General features: G+C 36.7%; 1 protein-coding gene across 4 annotated transcripts in view; it reads left to right on the forward strand.

The window, feature by feature from the left end:
- The window catches only part of KCNK2 (potassium two pore domain channel subfamily K member 2), a 128,776-nt gene that overhangs the window by 12,256 nt on the left and 97,315 nt on the right, over positions 1 to 19,205 (forward strand). For 3 of the 4 annotated variants that reach the window (XM_032102989.1, XM_032102991.1, XM_032102990.1), the window contains 2 exons: positions 10,228 to 10,302; positions 10,957 to 11,149. In XM_032102989.1, the coding sequence (XP_031958880.1) occupies positions 11,116 to 11,149 (34 nt within the window). In that variant the 5' untranslated portion in view covers positions 10,228 to 10,302; positions 10,957 to 11,115. Of the gene's footprint in view, positions 1 to 5,237; positions 5,358 to 10,227; positions 10,303 to 10,956; positions 11,150 to 19,205 lie in introns of those variants that run through there. The other variant, XM_032102992.1, reaches the window with a different exon arrangement.

Raw genomic sequence — 19,205 nt, forward strand, 5'->3', positions numbered from 1 at the left:
TATTTTTCTCAACCATTCAAGCGCTCCTGCTAAAGTACAATTATAGCAATTATATTAAGGAAAGTTGTGAGCTGAAAAAATGTACAAAGCCTTATTTTGAAATGAGGTAATATTAGCAACAAAAATGACATGCAGCTTGGAATTTGGCCAAGATAGCACAGATTAAAGAAGACTAGTTTTTGTACCACGATATTTTTTGAAAATCATAGAAGTGTTGAAAGAACTGGGAGTATCACAACAATGCTGATTTGGAAAAGACAAAGGAATTAGATTGTTTTGTTCTCATACTTGAGTAGATCAAGAATGATTCCATTCAAGCAAATATAATTCTGCCAATAGAAGACCAAATGAAATAGGAGGAGAACTGACTTAGAGAATCTTTTGAAAGTGTTATGCACAAGCCAAGTCTGACATTTTCTAGTTTCTCTGTTGAAAAAAAGCAAAATAAAGATGACTTCTCTTTGTTTGCTTTTGTGCCCTAAAGAACACAAGAAAGTGTGTGGATGCCAAATGTCATTTCAGTATAGATTACATATATGCATGCACTGTACTGGTACAGAAATCATGGCACTTTGTAGGGCATTCTGCTGCATCTTACTCCTCCAGTTTGACATATTAAACTTCAGAATATATAGTCATCAAGAAAAAGGGAGCCTGAAAAGCCATGGCATTTCATCAGCACTTGGCTTCCCTTAAGAAAACTGTCCATATGCAGAACACAAACAACAAGCTGTGTCTCCCAAGAACCATCTTGCATGATTGAATCTATGCTTGGTACACCAGCAGAGGTCTGCCATGTGCGTTAGGAAAAGACCATGAGAGTAGTCTGATTTTATCAAGCCTACTTGTGCAACACTTATATTTCTATAAATTTTAGAGGACATAAGGCACATGACTTTCTAAATCATTTTAGACTCTTGACTGCTCAGGTCAGGTATCCTGCTTCCTACAGCGGCCATGACTTCCCACTCACAAGTAGCAACTACTCAGATGTTGCCAACTTAAAGACAGAAAGTAACTTCTGTCTGCTCCTGTCACAGCTTCAAGAATTTAAACAAACTATCCATATTCTTTTATCAATAGGTAACATTGTTTTAAAGTCATCTCCACATACTGCCTGAACTTACATACTTCTGTTATTACAACAAAATAATGTTATAGAATAGTCTCTTTTTGTAAAGCAAAGAGGCATCTATTGTCTTTGAGCTGCAAGTTAGAAAAATCTAAGTCCTCTTCTCCCCCTCTCTTATATAAGCATGATAATAAGATCTTAACGGAGTGTATCTCAAAAATGAGAGAAGGAGAATCTGCAGCTTGTTCTGCAACACTACTGATGGAACTATTTCTGGTACTAAATTTTGTTCAGTTGTAAATCTGTGTTGGCTTGAGCCCTCAGCTACCAGCTATAGATTTAATCAATGTTTGGAGCTGGATGAATAATTCAGTATGATCTATTCTCTTTCACCTTGTGAAATCCATCTTCAGGTTTCATCTCTCTCATGTATTTTTCCAGATACTACCTGAATCATTTCAAAGCTATTCATGTCTCCCTTTAGGATAATGGTTCAGATAACATGAGCAGTCTCTCAAGTACTTCAAGGAGTTCTGCTTAAACAGTAACAAATAAAAAATACTGTGCAACAGCAAGCCTGCAAAATTCAGTCCTGATGTTTTAGCCCCCGAGTTAAATGGGTACATAGGTGATATTCTAACAGGAGCGAAGTGAATGGCACGGTTCCCATAGACTTGTAAAAGAGACTGATTTCAGATTAGGTCCCAGTTCCTGCATGTGAGAATGTGAAATTTAGACTTGTGAATGCAGTTTTGAAGTGTGTTTTGCATGTTCATCTCTGTGAAATATCCCTTGTTGGTTTAAAAAAAGAGAATACAAAGATAACTGCAATTGCTGAATTGTAAATATTTGTATGAATGCTTATTAGAACTCTATTATACCAGTTTTATGCAGAAAAGTTCAGGTTGGCATGACCAAAATATAGCGTTCTTACATTAAAGAGGTCAGATTAAGTTTTCTGCTTTGAATGACCTGGTGTAAAATAATAATAGATGATTCATTTCCCCTTCCAAAAGCATGGCTTGACTGCTTAGACACAATATAAGCTTGGCAGAAAACGCTGAGATTTAGGGATGGGGATGGTCATTTGCAAGTTTAGAATGTCTTCGCTGGAGAAGCTGTTCTACAGCAGTCCTATGCCTGGACTAAATGATCATCCTGCCTCTGGTTTTCTTTGTATGTTGGGCCTTTTTTTTCTGGTTCTGCTAGACCTCCACTGCATTTTGTGTTCGAGTTAATGTACCTCATGTCTTTCATTTCCCATTAGACAGGATAAGCCAAGGTACTATATTCAATACTACTTATTTCTAACAGCTAAATAACATTTCTTCCTATATTTTTCCTGTTTCTATATACCTTCCACCCAGAACCCAATCTTCTCAGTGAACAGATTTAGCTACTGACATCAAGAAAACAAAATTATACATTTTTAAAACAATCAAGGTGTGACAGTTAATGGTGTTATGTTGAAATAGGCATAATGTGGTGATATCATGGGCGGCAGATTGATGTTCTTAATTATTTATTTTCATGCTTTTAGGTGCTTGGATTTTTAATGTAATGTAATTGGTATCATTTCATCACATTGTTACATTTAGTTCCTTCAGCTGGATTTAGGGATATGTGTGATGATTTTTTTTTTCTTCTGGTAACTGGCAACATTTGGATGAAATGCAGAAACAACACGTAAAATGACAGGTTGGTGAGAAAAAAGGTCAGAGAGATATAATTTCCACATCACAGGGAAGATAAAGGCTAAACAAGGTTGTCAAACAGTTTTTCTCTTGCTACTTGTGTTGTGACAGAGCTGCTGCAGAGATTTCCAGCAATGTGGGAAGGAACATTTATTTCTGTTGCAAAAGTTAATGGTTGAGGCTAAGGCTGGAATTGGGTTAACTGCTCCTGTTATGATTATTAGTGGTGGCAAGAAAATTGAGTTGGGTTTGGTTACTTACATTGCCCTGTTGACATATTCCTTAGCTTTCCCTGGGTCAGTTGAAACCACCTTAGCTTATAAAGGTTTTGAGATAGACAAAAGGTGTGAAAACTTCTTCAGTTTTCCTGTCCCTGTCTTCAGCTTGCTTGTCCAAGTTGCTGTAGTCCATGTAGTAGAGATGGAGTCCTCTCCTGTATTTCTTTTATCTTTTTCTTTTTTCCTTGCCTATATCTCTTTTTTTCCCATCTAGTCTGATTGTTGCTGGCCTTGAAATGTAAATTTATTGGTCACAGGAGTAGGAGGACACCTCTGTATCCCCATAAGACTTCTTCCTGACTGTGGAACTAACGCCACAGGAGGCAGCAGGAACAGGGTCCATTTCTGGTATGACTCTTCCCTCACCTGGTGAATTGGTGAAAAGTAAATTCCTTTCCTCAAGTGCACCAGTTAGCAGCATCTCCCTGTACTGCTGTAGGATGAAAGGCATGCTTTCAACAATCTATTTATAGAACCCAAATATCCCTAAGTCCATGGAAGAACAATACAGTTCACAGCAACATTGAAGTCCCTTGTCCTCTGGAATAGTTTGGCTACAGATTTAAACAGATTCACAACGCTCCTCTATCCTTTGTATAGAAATGACTGGAAATATTTCTGTTTATTTCTTTTGCTTTTTGGGCAAAACACTATATCATGTTTCAGATCATGACCTGAAAATATCTAATGCCCTCTGTTTAAGTGCAGTGGAGAACATTTTGATTTTCGTGGATGCTAGCTTGGATGTAGCAGCTCAGTTCTTATTCATCTTTCAGACCGTTAAATCTGACATATGTACTCCATGGGAAATAGAAATAATTTTGTTCCTCATGATTATGAAACCATTAGAAAGGATGAGGTACATCTGTAATGGATGTCCATTAATATAATTATTGTATTTAATAATAGGCAACCTGCCGGCTTGGATTTTCTTAATGCTTATACCAAGAGAGTCACTAATATTGACCTTTTCAAAGGACTATGGAGCTTTTGCCTTCCTTCAGATGAAGGCAACTGGAGATGTTCACAGCATCCCCACCATCTGGAATAGACTGCCCAGCAGCACTGAAAGACAGATGTAGCTATTAGACAGGCTCTTGGTTCAATCCATTTATGTGTTGATGTTTCTCGGGTAAGATTTTTCACCTCTCTACTATAGCAATGTAGATTTGAGACTTACAGCAGAAATTCTGAGTGGGTGGTAGGGAAGTGAACAACTTAGGAAGCCAGTCTTGCTCCAGAGATGCTACTTGGATGGAAGTCAGACTCATCAGAAAGGCTCATTACAATTTCCTAATGTCTCATTGCCATCATCCAAAAAAATAGCTTAATTGAATGCAAATGACGTGTGAAATGTTTGAGTGCCTGGCATCACCTATTTTGTGTGTAAATATTTAAATATTATCTTATAGGTTATTGTTTTTCTAACATGCAACACTTTTTCTAAGACACAGCAGCGATCCATCTGCCTCAAATATATAAAAGCACCCATCTTTTCTATAACTGAAATGTTCTCTTGTATAATTGAAACAAAGTTTTAGTCAGTTTCTGAAAAGTGACAGTAAATAACTCCATTTTCCTGCTAGGGATATGGATTTATGCTGTCTCTTTCTAGCGATACAGTCTCACAGTCTTCAAATCAATCCTAGCTCCACAGACCTGTTGGGCATAGCAAGTTACTGCAGATCTAGCTGCAGACAGCATCCATCTGATTCTGTTCATCCAGGAGGAACAGAATCCAGCTTTCAAAATCCATCCTTGGCTGGGCTGAAATTGGCAGTTCATGAGCATGTATGAAGAGATCATCTGCTTAAGGAAAGGCTGTTTCTCTCTTCTTTGGAGGAGGATGATCTTATAAGAAAAAATGAATGCAGTAAATAGCTGAAAGCTGTGCCAGATAAAACAGAACGGAATTGGCTTCTTGGTTACCCAAATTTCTCCCTTTTCATACTCCATTCTCCCCTCCAAATTGGCAGCCTTTTTGTGAGCACTCATTCCTTCCCCTAACTGTTGGCTAAGAGGCCATTTCTAAGGCTGATGCAATATCATTCAAGATGAGAATGCTTTTCTTAGAAACACAAGTTGTCATACTCCTATAATTTCCCCTAAAAGCCAAATACATTCTCATGCCACACTGTTCCATGTAAAATGGCCATAACAGTTCATTTTTCCTTCCCAGACATTCATGGCCACAGCATAAATATTAATTTAAAACCAGCCTGGTGACTGCCAATAACTTACCTCACGGTTACATAGATTCTTCCATGGAGACATGGGGTGTCTTTTTCTTGGGGGGAACTCCAGCTTAGCAAGGTGAGTAGGACTATGTTAATTGCAGTCTTCCTTATTTCGTTAGGCTTCAACCTTTGTGAGTCATCTGTTGTTTCCTTTTTCCCTTCTGAAGTAAGGAATCTGTACTTTCCTTTGTTTTTCACTAAATTTTGAAGTATTAATAGAATCTCTTCTTGGTTGCTTTTTTTTTTTTTCTATCAATCATTTCTTTTAAAACTCATTTTGCTTCTTAGTCTTTCTGTTATTGCATTCTAGTGCTATTTCCTCATATTCATTCTTGCTCTATTCTTCCATATCCATCCTTAGTCCTGTGGCTCTCTTTCACTTTTAATATCATTAATAGCTTAAATACTAGTAAATATTTAAATTAGTAAAAATTTTATTAAGAATTGATACAAAAAATTTATTTTGCACCTTTCATAACAAGTACATAATTCTGGATATACTTCTACATAAAAATAGTCACATAAATGCTTATACTCATTTGGATCTTTTAAATTCTTGTCACACTGAGGGAAAATAATTTTCTTTTCAGTTTTTGGTTCATCACCTTTTATTTTCTCTGCAGCTGTGGTTTTGTGTCAGTGTAATATGTAATATGAAAACACAAAAAATGTTCCTATTGTTTAATAATACTTCTTGTGCCAACAGGTGCACACAGATGTTTATGCCTTTAAAAATATAATTTTGCATCTAAAATTCACACTTTAATTCCTCTGGATCTCTCTCCTATTTCTTAGATGAAAACAAAATCATCATCACAAGTACTTTAATTATACCTGAAATCAATGGTGCCGATACTACAGTTTTACCTGTGGTGCTGTTGAAGGTGCATAGGTTCAAACCTTTACCCTCCAATAGTATCAGTAGATCAGAATTTTGTAGGTATTGTATGACTTTTCTGTAATTGATGTGCAATTCAGGGGCTGAAGTACTATGCAGGAGCAGTTTTATCCCTAATTCTTCCAGTTCTGGCACAGTTAAGGTATCTTATTTTGCCCAAGGATTTGTATTTCTACAGTAGAATACAGTCAATATTGCCTTAGTAAAATAATACAAGATTGAATGGAGAAGCATTGTGGCACCTGTGTATAGAAGATTGGTTATTTAGGATGCATATGTCTTTGAGAGGGGACAAATTTTTATTTAGAGAAATAGTTTGCATTTCTAACTCTTAAGAGTTGCATGTGGGAATTTTACAAAGTGCTCTTTGTCACTGATTACTAAAGGAATTAAATTAATCTGATAGGATTTGATAAGAAAAATATTTGCTTTGAATATCTTACTCATAATAATGTCAGTCTTTCAGTGGTGCAGTTTATCCCCATAAATGGCATATCTGGTATGAATATATAAAACAATACACTTATAGGAAAGTTGTGTCTTCACAGGGCAGTATAATTGATGCCTTTACTTAAATAAGGAAAACATTTGTCATTTCAACAAAGTCACAGATTCAGTCAAAGAGTGCACTCCTGGTTTATTTCCCCAAGCTCATTTAGGGCTTGCTTGCTGAAATGCTAAACTTGCCCATTTCAAGGGTTAGCAGGTTTACAGCCTACCTGTAGGACAATTTTCAGCTATTGTGGCTGATGTGAGTAGTAATAGCTAGAAGCTAAGATGTGGCAAACAAGAGCTCATTAAAAGCTGATTCACTGTGAGACAGCATGTGAGCACTCTCTTTCAGCTCAGAGAGTTCGGTTAAAATCAACACCTGCAATTTCTGAAACTCAGCTGGTTTTGGTCAGGAGGAAAATGACATAACTTCAGATGCAAGACAGAGGGGAAGATGTTGGTGTTTAGGAAGATGTTGAGGTCTGATTATTTGTTTTTTAACCCCCTGACAAGGACTAAGAGTGCTCACAGGATAAAGCTTTGAAGGAACAACATTCCCATGTGTTCAGGTGTCTCTGCGCACTGGCTTTGAACTTGGGCTATGTTTGGAATTGGCCCGTTTTCTCAGATACTGGGAACTGAGGCCAGTTACCCCAGATGATGAAGTAAGTGGTATCTTTAGCCTAGTATTTTTAGTAACTGGCTGGTGTTAATTGTCTTGTGGGACATTCAAGTGTTTCCTCTATGTATTTTTGGTAGCTTTCCATGCCTTAGGTGTGAGGCAAGCATCTGAACTTTGCTGAACTTTGTCAGCAGTAAAGTCTTTTATTACCTTCTTCAGAGAAGGGCAATTTGAGTAATCGGTTTTATTTATTCCAATACAGTATGTCAACAGGTTTATACCTTATGCTAGAAGGCAGAAACTTTGAATGCTTTCTGTCTTCTATTAGCTGATGTAGCACAGTAAAAATTTTTCTGGTACAATAGGGAAAATGATTCTGGGGTCAATTCCAAGATTTGGTGTACTTTGCTTCTCTGCTCCAAAGCCCAGATTGCTGTGTGTATGCATTGTGTGTGGCTGTGGGACACCAGTCAAAACTGACTGTATTTTCATGTGCTAAAATTACACCAGAAGAAACTTGGAATTGATTCATGGAGTTTTTGATGGAAGAAGAGAGACAGGTAAAGCAATTTTGAGGGGTTAAGAATATTATTGAACTCTACTGAAATGCATAATTTGGACTTTTGGGGGAATATATTCACAACTGCAAATTGCAGTCAGCACAGGAAATAAAATATAGATAAATGGACAAGAGGACAGGATAAAGGAAAAAAAAAGCCCAAATCTTTTCTTAAAGCAGATAAATGTATGGAACTAATTATTGGGGCTTTTCTAAACCTAAAATTTCTCTATCTGACATGAAAATCTTCTGGGCTATCTAAGTGTGTTCTACAGCAGAAACTAAAGAGATTCCTGAAAAAATGTTTTTGGTGACGGGGTTGGAGAGAAAAGAATAGGGAAAAGAAAGGAAGGAAATAGACGGTAAGGACAAGATTGAAATTAATATAAGATATACTAGCTGTAATGCTTTTTTCAGTTTCTAGGAAATGCAAATTACTCAAATTGAAGATCATGAAGAGATTTGATATCAGAGTTAAGGCTGCATAATCTTAGGCTACAAATGAGATTTGGATTATTTTATCAAAGAAAAGATAATTTGATCTGCCTTAATTCTCAGTGGAAAACCCAGCAGAGATCTCATTCCCTTAGGAATTCCAAGAAAACTTGTCAATTACTCTCTTATTCATAGAGTCTAACTCCTGCTCTGGATTTACACATGAAGATTTTCATTAACTGTCTCATATGAAGTGAACTCAATTCATACTTTTCTAATTATTGTCAGTACCCAAGTGCAGGCACACGAGATTTATAGGGAGTTGTGGCAATTGCTCACAGAAATGAGTTACACAATTTAACAGAAATGAGAAGTGAGACCAGGCAATTTGTGTGCTTCTGTAACAACCAAATGATCAAAAATGGCCCCAGTGAAGAGAATCAATCATCTGAAAGCATTTTCATAAACATGCACACCAGAAAAATGGTCTTGCCTGTAGAAAAAAAAGCCAAGCAATCAAAACAGAATTAGAGCAGAAACACAGGCTGTGTGGAAAATCTCTCATGATCATTTATACTTTCAGGCTTGCTTTGACCACCTTTGGTCATTCTTGTAGTTCTAAGAACTCCATATTTGTTTTTTACCTAAAATTCCTGGGGCTTGGTTTTCTGTGGTATTGATTTTGGTCGGTTCTTAAGGTGGTAGCATGTACAAGTTTGTTTTCACAGAGAGACAGAAGGATGGATGAAAATTTCTGTATCACTTCAAATTAAATGGGAGCAGAGCAGCAGTGTCTATCAGAACAGTTGAGTTACTTACAGAGTAGCTGGGATCCTGTACTATAAATGCACAAAAATAGAAACATTCTCTAATTTAAAGAACTTCTTACACTAGTTACTAGTAACAAATAACACACTGGTAAGTCTTGCTGCAAGGCAGATTTTCCTTTAATTTGCATGTCCATCTCCACCATAGTTATCCGGCTCTTGGTAAGAATAAAGTTTCAAAGTCAAAAAAATACTATTGTGTTCCTATTTTGTTTGGCCTTTGTCAACTACAACTCATAGTTCCAACTTTTAACTGCAAGCAAAAGACTAACAATCAAAGAAGAAAAAACCCTGGTAGTCTACAATGTTTGCCTGACGTCAAGGCTTTAAGCAAAATATTAGAGCTCCTGGTGGAAAGCTGTGAAATTTAGGTGTGAGAAACTATTGAAGTATCTACCACAGGGACTCACATATGGCGCTTCTCCCTATCAAGAACTTCTGTGAAAATCTTCAGAAATGACATCATATGACTGTACATGAGCACTATGTTTTAATTCTATCACACATGGTTCTGTTTCTCGTTCTGTCCATATTAGCAACCTGTGAAATTCATGAGAAAAAGTTCATTTTTCATTGAATAGGAGTGGGAAATAGGAGTTCTCTGTAACACAGCCTTCAGAAACAGGTGCTGGTTTTTTCTGATTGTATTATTTTGGAGTTCATCTCTTGCCTGAAAAAGACTTTGGATATTAAATAGTGGCTTGAAAATGAAGCATGCATAATTGTTTGGCTACATTTTAAAATCCCAGAGGTCAAGCTAGACTTTCTTTTGCTGATGAAGATATTCCCTTTTTGTGGATGCATATATTTACGAGTGGATTATACAGAATATTTAAGAGAGAGAGAGAGATGGTTACAGTCACTCTCTTAATCCCTCACCATATCTTCAAATATTTAAAATGATATGTCAGAAATTTAAGAATAAGATTATATGACTGCCATATCACCACATTACTTAAAATGCTATTCTTTCTCTGCTTTGTTAGGTGACTGTTGTGACAATTATATTTTCACAAATATTATGACTAGCAGACCAGATCTTCTGTGTAAGATTTCTCTGTGATATGATTTTCTAGAATATGGAATAATTGCAACAAATTGTTTTCTTTTAAGGAATTCAATGAAAATATAAGCCGTATGCCTCAAATTAATGACATCTGAACTTGGCAAGTCTGTGTACAACGGAAGGTAAGGACCTAAATGAATCAGGATCCTTTTTCAAAATGTGTATCTGACATATTCATGATATTGCAGCACATGGGGTGGAAGGAGGGATGGGGGAGACAATTAAATTTCAAAAATACTTACAAAAAAGAAAACCAAATTCTAAAGATTATGTTATTCCCTCCTTAAGACCACTAACACTTCATCAGTGTCCTGATCAATAACAGTTGAGAAAAGAGCCTATTTTGTCACTGCTCCTTAGGAAACTCATAAATAAGAAAAGGAATTGTAGCAATGTACATCTTCCTTCTTTAAACAATGGAACAAATTTTCTACTTGGAGGCACACCTGACGTCCTGGGGGCCTTTCAGCAGCAATTAGGCTGTATGCTGCATATGGCTCACGTGAATGATGCTTAAGAAAAGAAGAATTAATGGGAGCACTAGCTTTCATTTATTATTTTAAAGAAGGTATGTTCTTTTTAAACCTTCTGGAATATTTCAGATAAAATTATTCAATCTTTTAAGAGACTCAAGTAATTTTGGTTCAGATTTGTAAGCACTTCCTAACGTGTTTATCAGCTGCCCTTTGTAAAGTACTAGGAACATTTAAAACATTCTATAAATGCCACATGTCATAATTAGTAACTTACCAGTTTACCTTTACTTGTGTATTTAGTATTTGGACAGGAAATACGGAGAGAGAAAACAAGAGTGTTTCGGACGAGAATATGTTATGACGAGATGACTTGTTCAGAAGACTTCTTCAAGACAGCAATAAAGAAAATGCTGTATCTTAGAACAAAAGCATGGTGACTTCTGAATATTACATCACCAAATGAGGAACCCACAAGCAAGACATAATTTTTACTGTAAGTACCGCTACTAAAGACAAATACTTTATTTAGTTAAGCATTGCAGGTTTTAATCAGTCTCCATTATTGAGATGGTGAACTAGAATGAAGAATTAGATTAATTGATTAAGAATTGAATTGTAGAAAATGCCTGAATGACATATAGATCCATTCTACATAAGGGTGTCTTATTTTAGTTAATGACCTTTTTTTGTAATGTCAATTTTGTAGGAAGGTCTGTTTAGACACAGCACTTGTATATATATTGAAGATTTGCTATATCTGCATGGTATTTAGGAAAATTAGACCACTTATCCAGTACGTTATTACTGAGAATGCTTATTTGGGAAGCTGAAGATACCCTTTGTCCTGATCACAAACATCACTTATATACTGTGCATATTTATTTACATGTAACAATGTGATGACTAATTTGGAGCTTGGAAATTAGGAAACTGTTGAATAGAGTGATCTTTATCCAAAAAACAACACTTAAAGCATTGTTTTAACTTAAAAACCTTAATGTAAATAGTCCCTACCGCAGTCAGATATTAAAAGTCCTTGAATTTCTGTTTGGGAATTACCAGCAGGTATGTAAGTTAGGACTGGAAAGTTTTCTCAGGCCCTGAGGAAATATCAGTCAAAATCTTACAAAGAAAAAATTAATGCTTCAGTGCTTAGATCAAATGAAAGAGGAAAACCTGTTTGCAGGTCTTTATCAGACAAGGGACAGGGACTTGTACTGTAGGTTTCTGAATTAGAGATGAGTCTTTTGAGCTACTAGAAAAAGAAACTGGGTTCAGAATATTTCCCTTGCTTTTTTGAGGTGTTTTTTTGCCTTCCCCCCCACCCCCCCCCCGCCAAAAATTTAGAAAATATCTGCTTACTTCCAATATGATGTATTTGCTTTTTGTTTGTAAGCAGGAATTTTCTCCTCCTGCTTGGTTGCCTGTAGTCCTCACAGAGCATAAGGGTCAACACAATCTTGAGTAATAGATAATCTTGGATTGGGCATCAACAACTTACTGCCTTCGTAGTGGAACCTTTAATGCCATGCAACAGAACTTTATTCTCTGATGCAGTTCTGCTGATTGCAGTTTTGTATCCCTTTTGAATTACTGTATACTGTTCAATGTGTCTGAAAGCGAACTAGAATTTGTCTTTCTTTTAGATGTTTAATCATGCTGAAGTGATGCCTTCCGAAATACTTAGCCCTGTTAACTGAAGGATCACTTTCCCTTGAAATAATAGAACTGTAATCTTATACTGCTTTTACTGCTTTAAGGTGTGTACCACAGAGGTGGATGTTCAGTCTGGAGTTGCTGATTGAAAAGTCTCAGCCTGCTGGTGATTTCTCCTTGTTTTACTTCATTCCTGCTCTGCTGTCTTGGGGTTATTAGTGATTACATACTTTTCTCTAGATTTAGTTTAACATTGCTTTCTCATGTCAGAGTCTTTAGACAACCTGTCAACCATGAGCATTACAGCTGAGGAATGAGCAGTTTTGCATCTTTAGGAAGCTGATGTACTCAACCATTTATTTTTAAATACTGAAACCAAACACCATCACCAATTTATTTTCTAACAGGTTTTTATCCCATGATCACTTTTTTTCCCATGAATCTTAAAGGCATGGAAAAGAGCTGAAGTAAGTTATACCGAAGTACCAAGGTTGCTGTAGCATTCAAGTGTAGCTGTTCTGTTGCTTGAGGCACCACTGTAAAATCATGACAAATGAAGAATACATTTGCAAGGTCTAAAGGAGACCTTAGGCAGGTTGAATGTAATTACATGGCTAGAATTCAAGTAAGGCCCCAGGACCACCTGGGAAGGGAGATGTTGCTGTTAGTACGGTGCCAGGCAGGAATTGTATTTAGATTATTTACTACAAAATAACATGAAGAGTAACCTAAAGTGCACCCATAATTTAGAATGATAGAATACTAAAGAGAAAAACCTACTGTGTGAGTAATTTCCAACCTAGTAATGAAGCATAATGGAATAGAACCATCATGCTATATTATGCAATCTGCTTTTTATAGAATGTGTGAATATAGATTCAGTTATTTGCTGCCTATTGGGGGAAATTACACCAACTTAATATTCAAAACCCAAAAGTACTTTTCAAAAGTAAAGGGAAGGAAGTAGCAACTCTGTCTTCTCTGAAGTGGAAGTTTCATATAGGAGCTTGGATTAGCAGAATATAGGCCTTTTCTGTATCTTACCTGTGGCATTAAATCTGAAGGGTATATTAGAATAGATGTCAAAAGAAAGTTGCTGCACCATATGGGGGGAACGTGGGGGTAAATACCATAAAACACTTTAAATATGAAAAATAAAACATAACGCACACAAGCCAACAAGATCAGACAGGATTTGAAGGTTGTGTGTAATGAACATTTAATATGTACATCCTTTGGGTTATTGATGCTATTTCAGTATTTGCATGACAGTTGTTTCCAGAAAAGCCATAATCTAAATTATTTATGGTGAAATAAGAATGGAAACAAGGAAAAATCATAAACAGTCTAATAGCACAAACAGCAGCTCAGCATCTTTCTCTGAGGATGCTGGAGAAGCTGAGGTAAAAGTCTTTTAGAAGAATGGAAGGAAAAAAATATTTCTGGTATTTCTAAATGCCTTAGAAATAGGCATTATGTTGGAAAGTGGAGGAGAAAGAGGAGAAGACTGCCCCCGAATTGGCAGTCATTGTTTGGCTAATTGCTCACCTTGCAAATATTTTTAGAACATCCTAGATCATGCTGCAGCCAAAGGAATGCTGTTTCATTCTTGTAGCCTCTCTTTCATTGGTCTTTAACCTTTCTCGTTTTCTAGATTAGTTAAGGAGCTGCATCAACAAATACAGCTGAGCATTTGTCAGCCCTACAGCTGTAAGGACTTAGATTGCAAAGATTATTTAAATTTATGTATGCTTAGTATGTGTTTTTTGCGTTTCTCCTGGGCCTTGGTGAGAATTCCACTTGGTCAAGATCTTGAATTTGGAAGTATACCAAGTGCAGGAACAAGGGAAAGCTGAAAAATGTCTGGTGGAAGAAAAAGTGTCAGGGTTTGGAAAAGATTGAACAAAAAACCAGATGGAAATTAATTCCCAATACCTGTCAAGTATGAAGTCAAGAAGATCTGCAGTACTGACAAAGCGTGTTTGAGAATTTGAGAGGCATCGTGTTGAGATTAAGCAGGCTTTTCGTATTTTTATTTTAATATGATTGATTGACATAGATGAAATAGATGGTAGTTTAACTTTCTTGTATGCACAATCACTTCCCATCTAAACTAGTCTGCAATTAAAAGAGAGGATTTACTTCCTACATCCACTTTTGGAAGAGATAGGAACCACTGTTCTGGCAGGCAAATTCACATAACGTTCAACATGGTATAATGCTGAAATCTTCAGTATGAAGTGGTAAGCCACAAAATAACATGAAGACAAATACCTTTTTGGATTCCTTCCATTGTTTTATTTATTACATCCTTCTTTATTTTTCACTGGTGGAGAGGAAAAAAAGTACATGATTTAAAGTAGTTGTGACCACTTTTAAGCAGTTTCAAGTTTTGAGACAATTGTCCGTCTCTGATTTTTTGAGTTACTCAAAGAGAGCCTATCTTTCTAAAGGGAGGTCAGAGTGGGCTGGGAGAGGGATATTTTTATTCCTGAAGTGTTTCCTGTAAAGATAAATGCAGGTTCACAGTGAAATGTAATATACTGTAGTCCAGGTTTCCACAGCACAACTTCGCTGGGTTTTTTTCGACTTCCTCTTTCACAGCCCCAGGAGTTTAGGCCAGAAGCTAAGAATTCCTTTCCTAACTGTTCTGCCTGCTAATGTTGACTAACAAAACCCACAAAATTTGAGCAGGATCTGTTTCCTGTTGATATAAACAGTCCAAAATGTTTGGGTATTATTGTCCAGTGTGATTTTTTGGAATAAGTACTGATTAAAAATTGCCTGTGACTTTTGAGTTTTGGCCTCCAGAAGCATTGCTGCATTAGCACTCTCCTAAATCAAAATCAGTGGTAACAGTTGCACGACACCAGCCTACCTTCCATGTTCAGCTTCGTGTCCAGTGCTTTGGAAGGAGATGGAATTTGGCCTGGTTTGGTCACTGTTCATTGCTTGAAATGGCGTGACTAGGACTGAGTGGAGTAAGTAGATGCTCTGTTCTATGTAAATGACTGTGACTGTGGCAAAGTGCTGCCCTGCAGGTGTGTGAGGATACAGTGTGTCAAAACAAGTGGTCCTGGTGGTGGGAACAATGTGTCCTGACCCATCAGCAGAGGCTGTGATGTTCCTTATAAATTCTCATCAGGCTGAACAAAGACACTGAACCATGTGTCTGGGAACTCTTCTGCTTTCTTGTGCAGCCTCCATAACTCAGGCACCCAGCCCACTGTTTAGACACTAAAGGTGTTGGCTAACAAGCTCTTAAATTCTACAGCAGACTTCCACAAGCCCTTGGATTTTGTACAGTACTCTTCAATAAGTTCTCAGCACCCACAACAGCCTTGTCAAAGGTCCTGGCTTACAAGCCGCAACACACTTACACAATCTCCCCACTCCCACACCAAACTTCAGTATGGAGCATGGCGTAGGATATGACAGCCATGTGTGGCCCAGGCAAAGCAAGGGAGGAGAGAAATAAAGACAGAAAAGGGAGAAAGAACAAAGACTATCAGCAGTCCTTAGATTCCATGTTGATCCTGCCTTGTGGATGCTCCAGAGCTGGGGTTGTGAGACAGGAGTGAAAGAGAACGAGGAGGTGCAGTCCCCTTCCTTTTGCACACTTCTTATGCAAACTAGATTTTTCACGCATTTTGTTCACCTGTACAAAGCCAGCCCTTTGAGCACTCCTCCAGGAAATGAGCTGAGGGGGGTGGACTGACAAGCAGGCTCAGAGCAGCACTGTGGGACCCCCTCCTCCCATTACATCTTTTCTGCCATAACAGTCAGAAGGTTTGACCCAAAACATGCTTATTTCTGTTTTTTTTCCACAAGGTGAGTGGCCCAGAGCCAGCAGTGACAAGGCTGTGATATTTAGTGCTCAGTCTGTATGGCCTGGGGAAAAAGAGAACTGAATGCTAGTCTAGGCAAACTAATCTGTGTTGTCAAAAAGAAACAGAGCTTTCTGCAGAGAGCTTTTAAACTCTTGCCTCTATCAAACTATACCAAACTGACCTTTGTACAACTCTGCAATTTTCAACTCCTGTATACTTTCTGTGCTTAAAGTAAAGCAACCCCACTTCAGTAAAATAAGAGAAAATTGTGGCAGAAAAAGCTCTGGATTTTTATTTTAATCTTTTTTCTGAAATGCTGATAGTTTACAGGGCATCATTAACAGTAAGCTTTTTTCTTTATTAAGCCTTAGTGAAACCAGCATTCCAAAAGGAAGATTGTATTTTAGTTCTTGAAATAAATCCATTGCATTGCAGAGACACTGCAATCTAACTAATAATGTTTATTTTGTTGGGTTTTTTTAAAAGACTCATGTGTTCTATAATATTGAAAGAGGTTTTAATAACTGCAGTCTAAAATATGTTTTAACACATATTCTGCCAGAATATGCACTCTCAGAACAATAAAGACAGGCTGTTCTTAGGCATAAAAGCAAAATTCCTTTGCCAGTCCGTAATTCTTCAAGCAGAAATCCATTCTAATGACTACATTTACTTCAGAAAAAAATAAGAAATTACAAAAAAACTCAGGATTCATGAAACAGAAAATTGCCAAGTAGCAAGCTTGAAGCATCAAATTTTGCAAATTTCAAGTTAAAACAAGTTGAAAAATACCCCAGTATGTTTTTAAAAAGAAAAAGAACATCACTCCTTTGCTCCATTGCATAATGTCTAAAATGCTTTAACTAACGTTAAAGTTAAAAGGAAGATGTTTTTACCCCTATCTAGCATACATAATAAATACCAAGGTACATGGAGTAGCTCTTTTTTCCTTAAATTAAAGCTAAGACTTCAGAGCTTCTTTGTTTTTCTGAAAGAATAGTCCTTTTGTAGCAGACAACTTCACATTTTGAGGCCAGGGGCCACAAAGTCACACTTCCAGGCAGCTTTCTGATTTTAAGTGTGGATTCACATCTTCTATTCTGGCTTGGGAGATGGATTTACAAACAAGTGACAATGGCAAAAGTCTACTTTGAAGTCTGCTTCCAGCAGGCAGGAAATTGTGCTCTAGAAATGTGTTGTCTGTGTAGGGCTGTGCTCTAGAAATGTGAGGCCACAGGGCTGATAAATCTCTAGTGCCAGAGAGGGTGAACAGCAAAGGTGTGTCCATACAAGGTTGGTTCATATGCTCTGCCTGTTTGGTGTAAAAATGAGGATATTTTAAAGACACTCATTTGATTTTAAACAAATGATTTAATTCATTTATAGATCCACAAGCGTCACTTTTCAAAGGAATGAAAAACTTCTTTGAAATATGTTAAAATATGACTGTCGCAAAGAATCAAAAGTTGTTTTCATTGGTACAGGATATTTTTTCCTTGAATAAGTACTCAAAAAAATTATGGTCCCTGAAAATTAAATATGTGTCAGTAAAATGATAGTCATCAAAAACTACAGGTTTGGGTTTGGGGTCAAATTAAAGGCTAGTACCATCATTTGGAGTGTCCTTAGTCAAGGAATTTTCTAAGAGATCAGTAGATCCCACACTACTTGTTTAAACATTAACTTGACCTCTGTTAGATGAAGAGTGCCTGTTGCTGGTTACATGTAACAAAGCCCCCACTATTTCCCTTAAATTTTGAGCCTGGATATAAAGCAATTTAAAAGCCCCAAATACATCCTAAAATCTCTTTGCATCTCGATTCAGTTTTTATCTTAGTTTTGGACTCTTCACAAGTTAAAACAGTCACTTATTTAAGAGCTTGATGGCAAAACTAGGAAACTATTTTATTTACTTTGGGATCAGAATTCAGATTATAATATGATATTTTTTACTGATGATATGTGGTGAGAAGAGAAGCCCAGAGAAGAACAATGTTTTTTCCACAAAATGAATTGGTAGTTTTAGTTGTTGTTGTTGTACTGGGACAATGTATTGGACACAAATATATCAGCTGGAAAACAACTCAGGGAAGCTCATAACCTCACTTTTTCCTGCTGCCTGCTAAGTATTTATGTCTCCATATATAAAATCAGTGGGATTCTGTACCAACATACCAAGCAGTCCAGAACTGACCAACAAATAGAAGAAACCTTGCCAATCCCATGTTCTAAGCCAAAATATGTTGCTTATTTCTGTATTTAACATGGACTAAGCCTTGCACCAAAGCTAAAAAAAAAAAGTATTTTCATTTTGTATGTTTGTACTAAAAAATGGTATGTGTAGATTATTTAAGAGAAATATTATTTGGCTCATTCTCTCCCTCACAGTTTTGGAGTAGTAGATGGTGTATCATATTATAAACTGTAATACCCCAAAAAAATATTTCTTAACAATCATTTGAATAATGGAGTGTTGCTTGCTGAACTATTCATTTAAAAATCATTGAGTTGCACAGTAATCACAGGATCTCCAGTTTTATTATCCTTTATGTCACTGAAAAATGCTTGCTGTTGTGTTGTTCTGTTTTCATTTTCATCATGTTCCAAACCTGAAATGTATCACTGTCTAAAAAATATGTTGGTAGGTAATAGAGAAAGGCGAGTGAAAGGTCAAATCTGTTGCAAACTGGTGAAACTCTAACCTAAATTTAAATAGAAACCACATTATATGACCAAAGATAAACAATGTATGGGTTGTAGTATAATTTATAAAATGAAGAATGTTATCATTAAGGGTGTCTGGGACTGTAGCACTCCTGAATAAGGCAAAATTTCCATTGACTTGCCATTAAATGTGTACTGGATTCTTGGTTGGTTGAGGTAAGGGCATCTGTTTGGATTTCCTCTGCTCTATTTAGTACTTTTTTAATTTGTTCCTACTCTTAACAAAAATACATCTACAAAACAAAATCTCCTCACTGGGAGACATGCCTACATAATGATTTTATCTTGCTAATATTGCCATTATTCTCTCAAACAGATCTTTCAATTTTCCCACCTACC

Source organism: Corvus moneduloides, chromosome 3, assembly GCF_009650955.1.
Source record: "Corvus moneduloides isolate bCorMon1 chromosome 3, bCorMon1.pri, whole genome shotgun sequence".
In the NCBI taxonomy this organism is placed as follows: Eukaryota; Metazoa; Chordata; class Aves; order Passeriformes; family Corvidae; genus Corvus; species Corvus moneduloides.